At 50.2% G+C, this 19,350-nt stretch overlaps 1 protein-coding gene across 1 annotated transcript in view; it reads right to left on the reverse strand.

Moving 5' to 3' along the window:
- Positions 1–12,042: 12,042 nt before the first annotated feature.
- The window catches only part of ANKRD33B (ankyrin repeat domain 33B), an 82,628-nt gene continuing 75,320 nt past the window's right edge, over positions 12,043–19,350 (reverse strand). The window contains exon 4 of the mRNA XM_042997541.1: positions 12,043–18,767. Coding sequence (XP_042853475.1) covers positions 17,935–18,767 — 833 coding nt within the window. The 3' untranslated portion in view covers positions 12,043–17,934. The remainder of the gene's footprint in view (positions 18,768–19,350) is intronic.

Here is a 19,350-nt window from a genome sequence, read left to right on the forward strand (position 1 = left end):
AAAAATCCCAGGCATTTCATAACCGTCCCAGGAGGCGTCTACGGCCATATGCTCCTGAAGTCGAGAGGGGGTGAGTGGGTGGTGGTGGTGAGCTGTGAAACTCCGAGGACTTGAAATTTCCTCAATAGTTGTATTAGTTAGAATTCTCCAGAGAAACAGAACAGGAGACGATGGTAGCTGACCATAGATATAGATGATAGATGGATATGATAGATGGATAGGTAGAAGATGATAGATAGATACATAGATAGATAGATAGATGATAGGTAATAGACAGATAGATAGATAGATAGATAGAAGATGACAGATGATAGATAGATAATAGATGATAGGTAATAGATAGATAGATAGATAGATAGATAGAAGATGATAGATAGATGATAGATAGATAGATAGATAGATAGATGATAGATAGATGATAGGTAATAGATAGATAGAAGATGACGATGATAGATAGATAATAGATGATAGGTAATAGATAGATAGAGAGATAGATAGATAGAAGATGATAGATAGATGATAGATAGATAGATAGATAGATAGATGATAGATAGATGATAGATAGATGATAGGTAATAGATGATAGATAGATAGATAGATAGATAGATAGATAGATAGAAGATGATAGATGATAGATAGATAGATAGATGATAGATAGATAGTAGATAGATAGTAGATGATAGATATATGATAGGTAATATATAGATAGATGATAGATTGATAGATAGATGATAGATAGAAGATGATAGATAGACAGATAGATAGATAGATGATAGGTAATAGATAGATGATAGATAGATAGATAGATAGATAGATAGTAGATGATAGATGATAGGTAATAGATATATAGATATATAGACAGAAGATAGATAGATAGATAGATAGATAGATAGAAGATGATAGATATATGATAGGTAATAGATAGATGATAGATAGATAGATAGATACATAGTAGATGATAGATGATAGGTAATAGATACATAGATATATAGACAGAAGATAGATAGAGAAGATAGATAGATAGATAGATAGATAGATAGATAGATGATAGATATATGATAGGTAATAGATAGATAGATGATAGATAGATAGATAGATAGATAGATAGATAGATAGATAGATAGAAGATGATAGGTAATAGATAGATGATAGATAGATAGATGGATAGATAGATAGAAGATGATAGATGATAGATAGATAGATAGATAGATAGATAGATAGATGATAGATAGTAGATAGATAGTAGATGATAGATGATAGGTAATAGATAGATAGATAGAAGATAGATGATAGATAGATAGATAGATAGATAGATATATGATAGGTAATAGATGATAGATAGATGATAGATGAAAGATAGATAATAGATAATAGATAGTAGATGATAGATGATAGGTAATAGATACATAGAGATGATAGATTGATAGATAGATGATTGATAGATAGATAGATAGAAGATGATAGGTAATAGATAGATAGATGATAGGTAATAGATGATAGTAAATGATAGATGATAGGTAATAGATACATACATAGATAGAGATGATAGATAGATGATAGATTGATAGATGATAGATAGATAGATAGATAGATAGAATAGCCAGCCAGAGAAATAGATAAAGAGATTTGTTTTAAGGAATTGGCTCACATGATTACAGAGGCCAGCAAGTCCAAAATCTGCGGGGTAGGCCAGCAGGTGCAAGACCCAGAGAAGAGCCAGTGCAGTTCAAGTTCAAAGGCCATTTGCTGGCAGAATTCCTTCTTGCGGAGGGACGCCAGTCTTTCATTGTTCTCAGGCCTTCCCACGACTGGATGAGGCCCACCCACATTGTGGAGGACACTCTGCTTCCCTCAAAGTCCACCGATTTCAACGTGAATCTCAACCAAAACCTCACAGAAACATCCAAAATAACGTTCGACCAAATATCTAGGCCCCGTGGCCCAGCCAAGAGGACAGACAAAAACGAACCATCCTGACTCTATGTAGTGAGAACACAGAATGTACTTGGATACTAACGAAGTCTTCATTATCTCTAGGGCTGTGGTCCTCAGTGGGGGGGGGGGGGGGGGGGCATCTTACCCCCAGGGAACCTTCGGCAATGTCCCAGCCGGGGACTGGGGAGGAAGAGAGGGGCACTAGGGGTGGCATCCAGCGAGTGGAGGCGGGGGGTGCAACCCAAACTCCTACAATGCACAGGGCAGCCCCGACCACAAAGAATCATCCAGACCAAAATGTCAACAATACCAAGGTTGAGAAACCTCAATGGTCCTGTTCTAGAAGTCCATGACTTCTCACAATGAAATTACATAATTAAAGGCAAATTTCCCTCATCCTGGACTCTTGAAAAAAAAATATATGTGTTTCAGTGACAAGGGCATGCTTGGTACAGGCAGCTAAAGTAGCTGGAGCTTCTGTGTGCTTTTCCGTCCCTGGAGCAGAAAATAGCAAACCACCCTGATTCAGATCCGCTCCTGGATGCAATGGAAAATTTTAGATAAAGCAAGCCCTTTCCTTCAGGGAGCGCGCACAGCATGACGGCTGTTTTCTCAGTCACCGATACAAAGGACAGCAGAGATTAATGTCCCCCGTGGCTCCCTCGGCACACTCACCTAGAACAGGCAGGACAGACACACAGGCTTTTGGCTCAGCTACTTAAAGATTCTCATAAGAAGGTCTAGAAACCTCTTTCCAAATGACTGCAGCCTATTTTCCAAAATGGACCACGTACGGCTCAAGCTGGTGAGCCTCGGAGTTCATACACACGGCAGAGGGGTGAAGGGTGAACTTGGAGACGGCATCTGTCTATGGAGCCAGCCTCGGAGCATGATGTGGAGGGAAGAGAAAGCTGTGTAAGCGAAGCTCTCCTTCAGCTGGGACTTCGGCCACACCTTACGTCCCTGTCTCCTGGCAGAGTCCCCACCCTCCACACCCACCAGCAACCCTCCACAAGCCCTTCTCTGTCACGGAAGGACTAAGACCAGCTGTGACCTCGTGGGGAGGCGGCCGCTTCTGACCCACAACTCCATGCGTGCGATGCTGACATCCTTTCTACCCCTCAGATGTGAGGATGTCCAGTGAGTCGGTTCTACTCTTAAGCCGCGACATGCACAGCTGGATGACATCACAAGGTGGCTGGAAAACACGTTTCAGGGCGCCAGACGGAACAGGCATTTGCAAAAGTCAGGTGCTTGACCACAAAAGTCTCCACCTTCGGTGCCAATGATGCCTCAGCCTCTGTACATCAGTTGATTAGAGACTTTCAGGTTCAGTCACTTCTAGAAACCCTATCTGCCAGGGTGACATCACTAACCGGGGAAGCCCTGTGTGAGTGCGGAAGTCATTCGGCACAAATGAGCAGCTTTTTCGGTTACGTTAAGACTCATCCTAATTCCAGTCCCTAGAATTACCCAACATCAGAGTTGGTGTCAGGCCAGAGCCAGAAAGGCAGCCCAAGGGTTTGTGGTCCCTGGATCTTCTGCACCTGCAACCTGGAAGGCAGAGCACGGTGGGTGAACACCCATCCTTGCCCGTAGGACCCATGTGAGAAACCCACATCCTGGCCAGCACCAGCTCTCAGACTCGTGTAGATTGGGCAGATTTTGGAGTAGAAAGGACCTGTGAACAAAAATCACAACCCAAACAAACCAACGGACCTAGGAAACCATGTCTGGAGTAATCCTAAGTCAGATTTCCTTAAAGCATAATCAGGAACCCCCCTCAGACGACATATAACGTCACGTCATATACCTCTAACGGCCCCGGGAGGATGCTAAGTGGGTTAAGATAACTAATGAAGCCCTTCATGTACTTATTGTGTGGGTTTCACAGCTGAAGCTTTTTTCCTGCCTTAAAACAAATTTTTGTCAACTTAATAGGTTCTTGAACTATCCTCATAGAGCCCCTTAGCATCTTAAAAGGATCCCCCCCAAAAGTCATCCTAGGAAACACCACCACAACCAGAAGATTATTACCTCGGAGGCAGAAACCATCACAATGTCTAAGAAAGAGAACCAGCATCAGTCTGATAAACAAGTATTTTCCTCAAGGACAATTAGGTAATCTGAACAGAATGAGAAAATGATAACAGAGCACTTATTACTTGTGCTTTGTCTCAACTCTAGAGACTTAACCAGAGTTACACTGTGTTTCAGGAATCACAAAGGCATCCAAGGAGACCTGTTTCCCACCACTACCTCCACCACCGTTATCTTCACCATCACCTTCCTCCTCGCATCTACTGAGCACTTGCCATGTGCCAGGGACTCACGGCAACCTTACCTGGTAGACGCTGTCACCGTTGATATTCCATAAGCACGGGGCGGTAGATAACCTGCTTCGCTCACACAGCTAGAAGCTGGCAAAGTGACATTGATCTGACACCAAGCTCTAGGCTGTTCACCACCCGTCTTTAATTTTTTTTTAACGCTTAACCGACCGAGCCACCTGGGCGCCCCTTCGTCACCGATCTTTGAAGAGCAGAACGCTCCACTGCCGTTTCCACATTGCATCCATCCCCTACCCTCTGACAACCCCGACCGTCGCCAGGCTCCTCTGTCTCCCCACAGAAGAGGGCAGACGTTGCTCTGCCAATGCACAGAAGCCATCCCAGGGGTGGTAGGCATCAGTAGTGGGAGGAACAACAGTGAGGTCCTCTGGTTGCCAAACATCTGGATCGGAGCCCGACAGGTGCTGGGTCCTGCTCCCAGGATGGGTAAACCTAGGAGAAATTTGGACCCCATTCCTCCTGAGCCGGAGAACGAAAGGGAGGAAATCGTGAAAGACTAAAGTCCAGCTTCCAAGTTCAAGACCCCGTCTCCTCCAGCGGTCAATGGGACCCCCCCTATGGACATGCTGCGGGTCCTCATCTCCAGTGGGGCTGGGGCAGGGAGCTCGAAAGGAGAGCCGATGGGGAGAGCTGATCTACAGTGGTGAGCGTCCCCCAAAATCAGATGGACAAGAGGATGGGGCCACCCCCTGCTTGCCCCTTGGGAGTTGACCGAGAGCGGAAATACAAAGAAAAGCACTGAGCTTTCCGCTTTGCTGCGGCGATGCCAGCTTCTCCCCAGGGCCCTTTCCCCCCTCTTCCTGGGAATGGAGCCCATTATAGACGTACAGGCAACGAGCCCATTTCCAATGGCTCCGTTTTGCAACCTGACAGTTACACGTGGCGCAGGACAGAGTTCTGGTGAATGTGATACAAGTGGGGGTGTCTTAAGGGAGTTGGATCATCCAGAAGGTTTGCGTGTTGTTGCCCCTCACCTCTTTCTCCTATGTGGAAAACAGGTATGACGGCTTGTGCTCCAGCAGCCACTTTGGATTATGAGGCAACCAAGGGAACGGACGCTGTTGCCAAGGGTGACGGAGCAGAAAGACAGAAAGAGCCTGGATCCCTATGACAATGGAACCACCATGCCAGCCCCAACCTGCCTCTAGACTTCGCTTAGAGAAAAACAAACACTCGACTGTTTAAGCCACTATTTTTTGGCCACAACAGCAAAGTTCAGAGCACACACTGAGTATATCTCAGCGCCTCCACTCACTAGCCCTGAGACCTTGGATAGGTTTCTTGACCTCTCCTTATCTCAGTTTCCCCATATGTAAAATGAGGCTAATTAGACCTTCTATTCCAGGGTTTTTGGGCACCTGGCCCACAGTAACATAGTAAGCTTTGACAGTGATATGAATCGTAATGACGATGACGGTCATTGATACTAGTGACACCGACGACGATCATTCTTGAGTTTTCTCACACGTGCAGCTGAACCTAATCCTGTTTGATACAAATGCTCACCGTGGCCGAGCGGGAGTGTGTTTTCCCCGGAACAAAGGAGGAGACATCATTCCTTAACCTCCATCAGCAGCTGCACCAGGAAACCATGAGGTCAGAAAACCAGAGGCCAGTTCCCGGGAAGGAGCACCCTGGGGCAGTCATGGCAAAAGCCTGGTAAGTGACTCGTCCAGCCCACTCCCAGGCTCATGTTTGCCGGGTCGGCATACAAGCAGGACGCAATAGACAGAATATCAAGGTTGCGTGAGGGAAGGAAGGGGGCGAGACCATCCGGAGACGACGGGGCAGGGATGAGGTTCCCGTGGGAGCACATCCGAACTGGGGAGAGTGGGTAAGGTTGTCCGGGATGACGCTCGATGAGGCCGGCCCCCCTTCCACTCTCTCCGACACCTACAGTAAGACCACCAGCCAGGCTCCTCGTGTGCGCTCCTGTCCTGATTTCCTGAAGCATCGTGTGTCCATAAGTCCTTCAGGAAAGCAGCATAATTTCTACCTGCTTATAGCAGAGAGAAGAGAAGCTCACAGTAATTAAACACCTTGCTGGCTGTGTTCTCCGGTTCTCAGGGCAGGGGCAGACTCCACCGTCCTGCGGATGCCAGCACGGGCCAGAGCCAGGACCGCTGGGTGCTGACGTGCGGACCTGGGACTGAGAGCAGGGGCCCGCTTCTCTCTCTGCCTGCTTTTCTAATCCCAGGTGGCTGGATGGTCGGAGGGCAGGTTGGCAGCAACCGTCCACCTCGGGGGGCACCCCCTGCTCCCAGAAGGCCCGAGGATGGGCCTGTTAGCGGGGCTCCCCTGCAGGCTCTGGGGACAAATGATGCACTTCTCGGGGAGGGGGACCACCCTCCTACCCCCTTCCTCCTTCCTTCTCACGGTGGTTGGAAAGATCTTGACCCAGATGGCCGGGGATGCTGCACCTGGCCCTGAGGATACCGCAGCAGCTGAGCCGAGCACCGATCGGGGCCGACTACCCACAGTTGGCGGTGCGGCCCTGAGATCGAGGAGCTGGGACCCCTCTCCAGCCGCTTGGAAACCATGCAGCATCCAAGGCAGCTCACCATTGCAGGGACTCACACAGGGCCTGGGGCTGAAGAGCTGTGGCCGGATTCTCTCTCTCCTAATGGAGCTTGTTAGGACGCAGAAGGCCTTTCAAACGTGCCTGACCGCATCCCCGCCGCAGGCCATGATTGCACTGGCCTACCTTCCGCTGGGATTCGCAAGGGTTCTCCAGAGGCATTCCCAGTCACCTGGGGGCCATGGAGGCAGAGAAGTGAGGGCCAACCCCTGAGGACAGTCTGTCCAGGCAACAGGCCGGGCGTGCAGACTTCCTTCAGAGATTCACTCTTCTTTACGGAAATGACTAGCGCGGCCGGGCTCACAACGAGAACGTATAGTGAAGCCGGGACTGGACCCGTCTGTCCGTCTCCAAAGACCTTGCCCCGCACCGCCTAGAAGCTGCATATCGTCACTCCGTTTCATTAAGCAAGCCAAGCATCTTCTTCCCCGTCTGCTCCTCTGGGAGAAAAGCCAGGCGGGATCCAGTAAAGCTGGGTATTTTCCACAGCGCGGTTACCGCTGAGCCGATCTCACTGGTTTCCATTTTCACTGAACACGGTCCTTGTCCGATGCCAGTCTCATCAACACGGCCTCATCAGCCGGATCCCCAGAGGCGATACCACTACCCCCTGGGAAGCGGCTGCTGGCAGGTCAGATTTTTGACCGTTGGGCAGACGAGATGAGGAGGCTGGTGGCTCCCCGAGGTGTGCGTGGGACCGCCCCCAGCTTCTGCTCACCCCCCCCCTCCCCCGGGAACACAGCCCCGGCCCTGTGAATGACCTCTGGAGAGGACACGGAGAGCAGCTCAGAGGGCAGCACAGCCCCGACGGGGAAGAGCCCGGAATGACTCCGGGATGGGGGCCCCAGCTCAGCCCTCAAGGCTGCCCCAGGGCCAGGCACAGAGAGGGAAGCGAGGCCTTCTTCTCTTTCCTCCTGCCTCTGTGGGATGCAGGGGTTCTGTCTGGGGGACCCCAAGTGCCCTTGGTGCAGGTGCCGGCTGCGGCCGGCCATCCTTCCAGCATCAGGATGGAAAGGTCCAGTAGGTCACGGATGTGGCCTCCGTAAAGTCAAGGACCTTTCAGAGCCGGGGGAAGTGAGCAGACGTATGTGGGAGACGGTGGGGGGAGGGCAGGGTGGAGAGCTCCACTCACCCGCCTGGGAGTCTGGTCTCAAGTTAGAAAGCAGATGTCGCTGGGACTGTCCCCGGGCTTGAGTCTGGAGGACGGCGGAGAAAGGAAGGAGACTTTTTACTGGCTGCCAGTTCCGTGTCAACCCTGATAAAGAGCTCGGTACAATTTGTGTCGTTTAATTAAATCTTCCTGAAAACCCTACAAACCAGGAAGATCCCCACTTCAAAAACGAGGACGCGGAAGCACGAGGCAGGCTCCTTGCCCGGAGCCCTGCAGCCAGAAGGGCGTAGGGTGGACCCAGGGCCCACGCGCTCCTGGGTCCACTGTGCCGCCGCCCAAGGGACAGAGCGGAACTCTGCTCGTGGCCTCGGTCCCGAGTCAGGAGGCCAGAGTCCAGCTCGCCAGTCCACAGATACTCCTGGGGCAGCTGCCACGGGCCAAGTCCTGTTCCAGATGCTGTGAGATGGCACTCAACCCCAAAGACGTGGCCTCTACACTCATGGCTTCTCGCCTTCAGGGGTCGAGCGAGGAGAAGGGGCTGGTGACACCAGTGGCCAGCAAGGTGGGAGAGAGCTGGACAGCGAGTGTCGGGAAGGGGTCCCTCAGTGTGCAGAGTTTAGGGGGACGGGATTCCCAGGCTCCTTTGCCCAGGGAGGGAAGACACTTTGCAACCTTTTCCGCTACAAGATAACTTCCCCCCTCCCCGACAATCCGGAACCCCCGGTCTCTCTGGCGGCCCAGAGAGAGCCCCCGGCTCCCAGGGTCCAGCTTCTTCTCACCTAGGCTCTCGACGCTGACAAATTTCCTTTTTCTTTTTTTCAGTAAGAGCTAGAGAAAAGTTGAAATCATATCCCTGCGATTGAATTTCTTGGTGTTGTTTTGTAAATACCGCTCTTAAAATATCAAGGCAGGTTAGAGTCTGATTTACACTTTTCATTTATTTATTTATTTGCCAGGAAAATGTATTAACATTTTGTAGGTTTTTGTTTGCTTGTTTGCTTGTTTTTTTTAAGTGAGACAAGAATGAGCTCGGGCAGGATAACAGGTCTTGAGGTGGGCGGTGCTGGGTGGCGGCCGCCCACGGCTGTGACCTCGCCAACCCTGATGTGGGGTGGGGGAGGTGGTGACCCCTGGGATCGGGAGCTGCTGGCCAGCTCACCAAGGACCTGAGCCATGTGCACATCGAACTTTGTTTTGTCAGCAGACCGGGGGCTTTCAGGCCACCTAGGCCACCTGTCCCACCCCCCCCCCCCACCCCGGCTGCAAACCAGCTAACACATCACCAAGGGAGAGGGCAGGAGCGACCCTGGGGAGCCAGCAACCCCTCCTGGTGAAGGGGAACCGGGGCTACAGGCAGGTGGCCGTCCTGACATCCTCGGGGGATGACGTACTTGACCACACGACTGCCCCGTGTGGAGACGCTGCTCCGGAAGCCAGCGGACGGGGGAGGGCACCCCGGGGTGCACCCTCCCGAGGCCTGTCCCACTGCACCCTTAGCCTCAGTGGGCGGGGACCTGGGGCTTCACCGTCTCCCAGCGGATTCAATCAGGAAAACAGCGGGGGCGAGACCACCCCCCTCACTTTTCACGCCCCGGTTTTCACCGTGCTAAAGGACTATCCCTCGTACATATTCCTATTTACTAATATTTCTACCCAACACATGCACACCTCATTTGTGTTTACACAAACGACAAATACAAATAGTCTCCAATCACCGTCGTGGCCTGGACAATTTTATTTAAAATGTGACTTCCCAGTTAGGTCCTTCCTTAATAATTATGATTTTCGGGGAGTAGAATTATGATCTTTTAACGTGTCAGACTTCAGACTTCCTAAAGACAGGGCTGAATTTTCCAAATAAATAGTTGTTTTCGGTCTCATCGAAAATAACCCAGGGGCACCTGGCTGGCTCAGCGGAGTGTGAGAGTCTTGAGCTTGGAGTCAGGAGTTTGAGCCCCATGTTGGGGGTAGAGATTACTCTTAAAAAAATAAAATTTGAGGCACCTGGGTGACTCAGTCGGTTAAGCGTTGGACTTTGCCTCGGGTTGTGATCTTGTGGTTTGTGGGTTTGAACCCCACATCGGGCTCCGTGCAGACAGCTCAGAGCCTGGAACCTGCTTCACGTTCTGTCTCCTTCTCCGTCTGCCCCTCCCCTCCTCGTGCTCTGTCTCTGTCTCTCTCTCTCAAAAATAAACATTAAAAAAAAATTGGGGGGGGTGGCGGCACGTGAGTGGCTCAGTCGGTTAAACGGCCAACTTCGGCTCGGGTCATGATCTCACGGTTCATAGGTTCGAGCTCGCATCAGGCTCTGTGCTGACGGCTCAGAGCCTGGAACCTGCTTCGGATTCTGTCTCCCTCTCTCTGCCCCTCCCCTGCATGTGCTCTGTCTCTCAAATATAAAAAATAAAACATAAAAAAAAATTTCTTTTAAAGAACATGGTCCAAAGACACATCAAAAGAGGCTCTCCCTCGCCCATAATTGGGGAAACGAGAATTAAAATGAGATACAACTTTGTAACCATCAGACTGCAAACATCGGAAAGTCTGATGACCATCCAGTGTTGCTGCGGGAGGGGCACAGCCTCTCTCGTCCACTGCGGGTGGGCCAATCCCCTCCCTCGCTCTCTCGGGAATCTTTGGAAAGGACCACACAGCCGTGCCTACCGAAATTTACATCGGCCTTCCCTTCGATCCGGCAAATCCCGTCTTCGCGCCTGTTCCGGAGAAACATTCACTTGTGCACACAGGTCAGGTCAAGGCTCCTCACTACTTGCGTATGGTAGGAGCCGACACCACCGCAATGAGCCGCGACCGGGAAATGGTTAAGTGAGCCACGGCACACCTGTGTCCAGCAATTCCGGGTGCCACCGACCGACACGAGCGAAGGGGCCAAGTGCACTCTCCCCAAAACACGAGAAAGCAGCTGTACGTGCTACAGGAACTCCTCTGGATGACACAGGAAGGGGAGAAAACATTTAAAATATACTTCTAGGGGGCGCCCAGCCGGCTCAGTCAGAAGACCATGCGACTCTTGATCTCAGGCTTGCGAGTTCAAGCCCCACGTGGGGTGTAGAGATTACTTACATAAAACCTACAATTTTTTCATTAAAAAAAAATATTTTAATGTTTATTTATTTTTGAAGGAGAGAGAGAGTGTGAGTGGGAGAGGGGCAGAGAGAGAGAGGGAGAGGCACACAGAATCCGAAGGAGGCTCCAGGCTCTGAGCTGTCGGCACAGAGCCCGACGCGGGGCTCGAACCCACAAACCGCGAGATCATGACCTGAGCTGAAGTCGGACGCTTAACTGACTGAGCCACCCAGGCGCCCCATCCTAAAATTTTTTTAAAATATATATATATATATATATATATATATATTTCTAGAAGGATGCCTAAGTAATTCATCTGAGGGACTGCCCCGAGGGAGGGTCAGGGACTTTTCATCTGAGACCCTTTCACGGCATTTGGTTCATTTTTTCTGTGTTTGTACATTCTTTTTTTAGCCATTAAAAGAAAATCAAATTAGTTTTAGAGTTTTTAAAAAGCTTTTCAAGGACATGCTTTAAAAAAAAAAAAAAGCATGCTTTAAATAAAGAAACCAAAGAACAACATTTACATTGTATCAGCTAGGAAAAAGAATACACAGAAAAACAAAACCTGGGGCGCCTGGGGGACTCAGTCAATTAAGCCTCGGATTCCTGATTTCAGCTCAGGTCATGACCTTGGAGTTCCAGGGATCAAGACCCTTGAGATTCTCTCTCTCCCCCTCTCTCTCTGCCCCTCCCCCGCTCGTGCTCCCTCCCTCTCTCAAAATAAATAAACCTAAAATAAAAACCGTATTTTTGTTTTGACACATGTATGTAGATACACGGACAGACGACTGAAGGGTGCCCACCTCCTAGTGCGTGGGCTGCAGTGATGCTATTTTAACATAAGTGAAAATATTCTTGGATAAACCATTAATTTAAAAATCTTACCATTGAAAAAGTAAAAGTAAAGCGTGTTCAGGTAAAAGTGTGTCAGAAAAAGAAAGTGCACATCTATCCCGATCAAAAGAAGTGACATGAAAAATATGTGACGTATTTAATTGTCTCATTTCCTACACACGTCAAATATCACACCCCTGTACAGTTTATTTCACAAGCGCTTTTTAATCCTGTAGCCACAATCCCCCCGTATTTTTACATTACTTTTGTTTAACCTTTTTAAATATTAGATACAGAATTTGTTAGAAGTTGACAGGGAACAGACACATTCTTTATGCTGAATAATGTATCATATTTAACGTAAAGATTATTAACGTTTTCGATACCAAGAATTGGACGCTGCTGGGAGTCACATTTATTTGTAGGTCCCAAAATAGCCCTGAGGTCTAAATAGGAAAATATCTTTTATAAACCGTAACAAAACTCACCTTCAAAATAAAAAGCTATGAAATGTACCCAATGCTATCCCCGGTCAACATTTTCAAAACAGCCATTTTAAGAAATGACAATGGAAATAACTTTACATTCAGAAAACAGAGCTTATCCCAAGATGACAGAACTTGAAATCTGGTACCCCGTGCAGAAGTCTGTTCGATACTCAGACTGCCATAAAGTTGCCATTATTAAACACACATCCTCAGACACCCAAAACATGACAAGGCAGGACAATGATTTCAATGAAGAGAATTCCAAGGAAACCTTTTTCTGTTCAACTGACCAGGGGTGTATCATTCAAATTCCTGAGGACGCCCCCACAGACTCGGAGAGCTGCTGGTAACATTTCCAGGTTTACAGCATTTTTTTTTTTTTTTTTTTTTTTTTTTGGTTTTCATCCAGTCGTCCATAATTGTGCAGTTCCAAACCAGCTTCTAGAACTTCTGCTCAAGAGCTGGTGTTAATAAAGTGCTTCAAAGCAAGCTCCCAAAACATTATATGGCGTCAGGTCAACACAGGTCACTGCCCTACCAGCTTCATTTTTGTGTCTCACCTACATCTCCTCTAAAAACAATATAAACGTGATATACTATGAAGAATCGACGCCTCTCAAAACCCAAGTTGTGTTAGCTTTGATTAGAGTACTTCATACTTGGGATTTGGGAAAATCCTAGTGCTTCCTCGAGGTAAGATGCTGATTCTATGGGCTAACCTGGCACCAAATTCGAAGTTCAGTCCCCACTCTGTGGCCACAGCTGAAAGTCTGCTGGAGCTCCCCAAGCAGAGTCCTCTCTGGCTTTTGCTTCTCAAGGCAGAGGACGCGCGTCAAAGGCAGAGAGATGTCCCCGATTCGGCGACTGGACCTTGTCCTACATGAGGCGCCTGGCCCAACACTCCACTTCGAGAAGATCCGGGTTACGACATGCTAGCTGTGTTCCACGCCCCACTGGATGAAGTGTTTCCAGTAGGTCTTGGACCGTCCAACCCTCCTGAACACACACATCGATGAAGGTCACACCTGACGCTCCCCGGGAGCCACCGCAGCCGTCACCTTTGCGAACACAGGACCTGCTCTTCCTTTAGTTGTTCATTTGCGCGTGCACGTGCGTGTGGGCACACTCACACCTTATCACACACCGCGCACTCTGGCTCGGCCTGCAGCCGAGGGCCATCAGAGCGCTGCAGGGACCGTGCCTCTCTCAGAAGTCTTGTTTCAGGCTGGGACACAATGCAGAAATTGTGCGCACGGCACGGGCATTCAACCGAGTCGCTCGAAAACCAGTTAAATCAATTCGGGTAGTAGTGAAGTTTTGTGTTTCGTGTTTTTCTGTTTGTCTCGGGTTTTTTCCCCCAAAACCAGCCTCCAGAGGAATTTTTTTAGCCGCTTGTTTTCCACGTTAATGAAGAAACAAGTGAATTCGAGGCCACAGAAATGGGCAGCTGACTCAAGAGTTACACAGACGAAAGAAACAAGTTCTAGACGCATCGAGGTGTCAAGCTGAGAAAACGGCCGTCAGCACTTTAGGGAGACCGGTTTTGTCCTAAGTTCTCTGTGGGTAACAGCACCCCCACAGTGAGGATTATTTGCCGGATTCCAGTTGCCATCATGAACGCGACCTCATCGTTCTGCACGGGCGGGTTGTGACGGACCTCCTGCCTTCCCTTCCCTGAAGGATAGTGGTCCTCTAGGCCGTTGGCCTGGCTCAAGGGGGCTGGTGCGAGGCTGCCGTGGCGGGGAACGAGGACCCGGCACGCGGAGTACCCACAGACAGTGCAGAGCCCAGTCACCCACGTGGGCCGGAAAGGGCGCTGAGCAAATACCCGGGCAGCGTGTCAGAACTTCCCCAAATACTGTGAGGAAGAACGAGTGCTTGTACTTGATCGCATGAAAGACGGCGACTTGGAGCTCACAGTAGGTCACGATGAGCCTCCACGCTGCGGGGCGGACAGGTGTTGTAGGAGACAGGAAAGGAGCAAGCAGGAACGTCCAGGGGAGCCTGGGGGAGGAGGAACCCCTGACTTCCATCAGAGCCTTCCCTAGAGCAAACAGGTAAATTAGGGAGAGACAGGCTCCTCTCTGACTGTAGTGTGGACGAGGGGGGAAAGGCAGTGCTCTTGCCAGAGGCTACAAGGGACGAATCGTGCCCCCTTCTGAGTCTTGGCTCATTAAGTTAACTCTCAGGGAGGCCTTTCTTCCTAACGTGGTACCCTGATTCTTCCCTGCGGAACACGGGCTTGGCATCCCTGTCAGGACGGGGTCCGGCCTCGCCTCGTGGGATTCTATCTCGCACACCAACTCCTGGTCTCCACGCAGACGCCGGGCCCCCGGAGACCCGCTCACCACTGACAGCGTGGAAGGAAGTGGGCAGAGGCGTCTGGAACCGCCTCTCCGCGCATGCAGGCCTCACGTCCCAGCGGACATCATGAATCTCTGTCCCCTGCAGAATGAGCCTGGTGTCTCGGGAGGACCCGACGCTGAGACAAGGAACCAGCTGCGATTTCCCACCTCCTGTTCCTGACGTGCTGCCGGGAGCCTGTTGGGAGATGCTTCAGAGACAGTGACGAAGGTCCGTGATGCTATGGGCCGTGTGTCCCTAGTGTGGCCAAAGACGCGACAGCTTATGCCTCTTAACACTGAGGCCATTGCAGACGGACTTCCCTCGGCTTTCCAGATTTTCCCTCTGCCTCCCCAGTGGTGAGCGGCACACCGGGATGACCGTGGAACATGGATCCACATGAGCCAGGACAAGAAACTGTCATTCCCACGGCATGCACCCCGACAGCAGACACGGAGGAACCAGTTCTAGAGGTAAAAGTGACGAATGGCCCGTCTCTGTTATCCCAGCCACCGCTGCTTACATACAGGCTGAATCTGTTTTAAATACAAGGGTTCACATCCACAAGAGGTAACTGAGAGGTGCCGAGGTGACCGCACATCTACCCCCAAAGCCGTTTCAGCTGCCAATGTCCCGGGTCTCCAATAACCAGAAAATCTCAACAGAGGGAGCCTCTGGACAGCTCCCTGGAAAACAGCAGCACTGATATCGTGTTAGAAATATTTCTTCTGTCTAGTGTGATCATAATTCACTCAAACGCTAAAAAGTATTAAAATATACTTCATCTTTTCCTCTAACTATATTTATATATAAATCCCTGAGAAGGTACCTGTCAACTTGAAATTCACTATTTACAGTTAATAAGCATCAGGGGTGCAAGCAGACACCGGGTCCTCCCTGCTCCGCACAGCAGGGTGGTGCTGTTATCATCTGTCAGGAGAGCAAACGAGGTCTCTTGCCCTTAAAAGGGCATAGCGGACCGGGCCAAAATCCTAAACCAACTGCAAAGAAGCTGGGGAAATCTGTAGTTCATTCACTGGGCAGGCGGAGGTCACTACATGATAATTCAAGAGGGACACCGCACTGCCTCTCACGATCGCCTTGCTTTTCTGCCCTTTTTAGACCTCAGAGTGGTGGTGCCACGGAGGATCAGGGCATTTAGCCAAAAGTAGAGAAGAAAACAGGCAAAGGAAGAGAGAAGGCAAAGGAGATGGCAGGGAACAAATGTGGGGACATGTGGAGAGCAGAAGGAGGTCACTGCCCATCAGTGCCCCTGTCCCCGACCTACAGCGGAAGCCAGGTGACAAAGAGTGACCCTCAGCTAGAAAATGCAGCCAGCCATTCAAAGCAATGAAAATACATGAACGTGAAAGTTATCTCAAAGAATGCTGGACTGGACTGTCAGGGAGCTCAGGTGTGTTTCTCTTCACCTTGGGGACCAGTCCCCATCTCATCCGAGGGCACTTGGCCAATCCCGACTCACACACAAGGGTGGCCTGCAGCCCCCTAATATCAGTCATGCTGAAAGAAAGCATTAGCATCGCACGTTCTCCCATCAGTCTGGTGCTGCCCAACAGACCGTTGGTTGAGGTTTTTGGAGAGGTGAGTCTGAGACCCCAGATTGCTCAATGCCCGATGGTGCCGAGCATCACAGGAGGATAGGCAGAGGCCAGCGCCATCCCAGCCCACATCATGAGACAGGTGCACATCACGACACAGCCAGGGAGCAGCACGATCTGACATGTGAATCCAGGGTCAGTCTCTACTATTTTAAATCTATGGCTTCCAAGTAGGGTAATTTTTAAATAAAGTGCCGTCAGTAGTGCATATATATGACAGATACTCTGCAACCCAGATGGCCAGAGAGTCATTAGAATTTCTCAGTGCTTCAGAGATAAAAAGTATGGATGGAAACTCCCAGTGAGAGCTCAAAGCCCAGGGCAAATCACATACATGCTCTGCCGAAGTCCCCATATCTTGGAAATTCTACAAAGTCAGCATGAGAATGAACTGAACATCACAGGGAGTCATCAAAGGAAAAATAAAAGTAATTCCACACCAGGGAATCTTTGGAACGGAGTCTGGAGGAGGGAGCGGCCCAGCCCAAGCCAGGACAAGTCGCCTAAGATGAGTTTGTTTAATGTTTAGTCCTGATCCCTGTTCGCTAGCCCCTCTCCCCCTTTTCAGTGGTTTGTATCACTCTGGCGCCTTACTCTTTTGCATCTTTTTTACGTTTTAAGGATATCTGAATTCAATTTCTGTAAGAGTACATAGAACTTAACTTTGTATTTCTACTAAAAATTTATTACATTTGCCCCCATTTTATTAAGCAATAGGTTTTTCTCCTATCTATTTTTGAATATGTTAAAGGCTTTGCATCCAGTTTATCTGAAGTCCCTTGCTTAAAATGTTTAGTTCTAGCAATAAATACATGCTTCTCTATGCAGGGTTTTGTACTTCGACAACAGGTTTTTCTTCATTATTATTACTGTATAAATAAGAGCTTTAAAAATAAGATACAAGGAACTCTGATCCCCCTGTCTCACTTCATCATTTTGCTGTAAAAGTAAATGCCTCCATCAAATAGAAACAAATATTCAGCATCGCTTAATCAAATCAATAAGAACGTAGGAAGCTCATGCACACCTACGATGAGAAGGAAAGGCAAAGACTAGAGCAAACATCAAGGAAAGGGGAGGCTTCCGCAAATTCTGTATGAAATCATAGAGATATCACAAATAATCATTGCTAGAAACAGTATTTTAAACAAAAGGTCTTCGGGCAAATGTATTCATGACGTCTTAAATACAAAGACCAGTAAAAGGCAAATTTGATCATGATTAAAATACAAAATTATTCCGAAAAGGCCCTTTGATACATTGGTCTTAAAAATTTCTCAAGTGAGGTTCTAAAGGTAGGCTTTTTGGCAAATTGCCCGCTAGGTGTACCGACTGCTAAGGGAACTGGTTTTAGGCTAATCTTCTTGTGCCCTGCCCAATTCACTCTCGGGTGCTGCCTGAATAAATATGGAGCGCGTTCTGGGCCCCCCGGGAGGGCCTGTCTGCAGGGGATGTGCGGCGACGTGCGGGGCTGTGCAGCGCGGGGGAAGGGGCGCGGGCGGGGGGGCGGAGGGGCGCATCCTTCCCGGCGCCGAGCCCCGCCGCCTCCTCCCCCCGCCGCACACGCTTCCAGGCAGCCGACCCCTCACGTCCTTTTCCTCCAGGACGGCGCCCGCTTTTCCTTCTGCGCGGCCGCCGCCCGCTGCCTCTCCGCCTCTTCCGCCTTCCTCTTTTCCTCCTTGGCCTCCTTGTACCTCCACTTGGGGAGCTGCAGGTGGGCGCTGTCCTTGGTGCTGCCCTTGGCGGCCGCCCGCTCCGGGTGGAAGGTGGGCGCGGGCGCCTTGCTGATGCGCACCCTGGGGATGACCACGCCGGGCCGCACGCTGGTCCTCCTCAGCAGCTGCAGGGGCAGGAGGCTGGCCCTCCGCGGGGCGCCTGGCAGCTGCGGAGACGGGAGGCTGGCTCTCGGGGCCCCCTCTCTGGAGACCCCCGCGGCCTGGGGGGTCCGGGATTGCCGCTCGGCGCCCTCTACCTGATCACTCTCCCGGGCGTGCGTGTCCGGGTTCCCCCGGGCCTCCAGGATTTCCTGCACCGCCAGCCGCCTTTTCCCCACACAGGGCGGGTTCTCGGGGCACACAGTCTGGCAGACGACGGCCACGGCGGGGCTGTAGAGGCTCGTGGTCATCCTGACCATATGGTCCAGCACGCCCCCATCCTCCAGGCCCTGGCGGGAGCGGGGCGTCAGCGTGGACCGCACAAACTCGGCGAGCCTCTGCAAGCAGTTTTTGGAGCCCGTGGGCTTCAGAACGGCCTCCGGGGGGAGCGGCAGGTCTGGCTTGTACTTTTCCCCAAACTGCTCGGGGCTGGGTCGCTCCAGCAGCCTCTGGATGAGGCGGACGGCCTCCAACCGTCCCGTGTAAGCAGCCCACTCCTGGGAGGACATCCCACGGCGGGGGTCCCGGGCATGGACATCGGCCCCTGAAAGAAACCAAACGCAAACAGTAATGGGAGAATGCCTCGAGAACTTTTCCCATCCAATGGCAGAAAGTGAAAGACAGTGAAATGGATCAAAGGCAAAATTTCCACAACCTAGTAACAGACTCCCTGGAACTGTGCCACCCGGATGAGCCTGCATCTGACCATGAACTACTTACTGTGTGCACTACTGTAACACAACCCAGCTTTAAGTGCTCCTAATTTAATCGCTTGCCTTTCCTAAATAAAACCACCTGAACTCAGCACCTAAGTCATGGAATTTTTTAATTTTTTAAAAATGTTTATTTATTTTTGAGAGAGAAGGACAAAGTGCAAGTGGGGGAGGGGCAAAGGGAGAGGGAAACACAGAATCGGAAGCAGGCTCCAGGCTCTGAGCTGTCAGCACAGAGCCCGACGTGGGGCTTGAACCCATGAACCGTGAGATCACGACCTGAGCCAAAGTCAGACGCTTAACCGACAGGCGCCCCTAAATCATGGGATTTTTAAAGAAATAAGATTTCATGGCTTTCCAGCAATGAAGAGATGACTAGACAGACGTGTGAACTCTTCAATGATGTCACCAGAA

Source organism: Panthera tigris, chromosome A1 (assembly GCF_018350195.1).
Source record: "Panthera tigris isolate Pti1 chromosome A1, P.tigris_Pti1_mat1.1, whole genome shotgun sequence".
Lineage (NCBI taxonomy): Eukaryota > Metazoa > Chordata > Mammalia > Carnivora > Felidae > Panthera > Panthera tigris.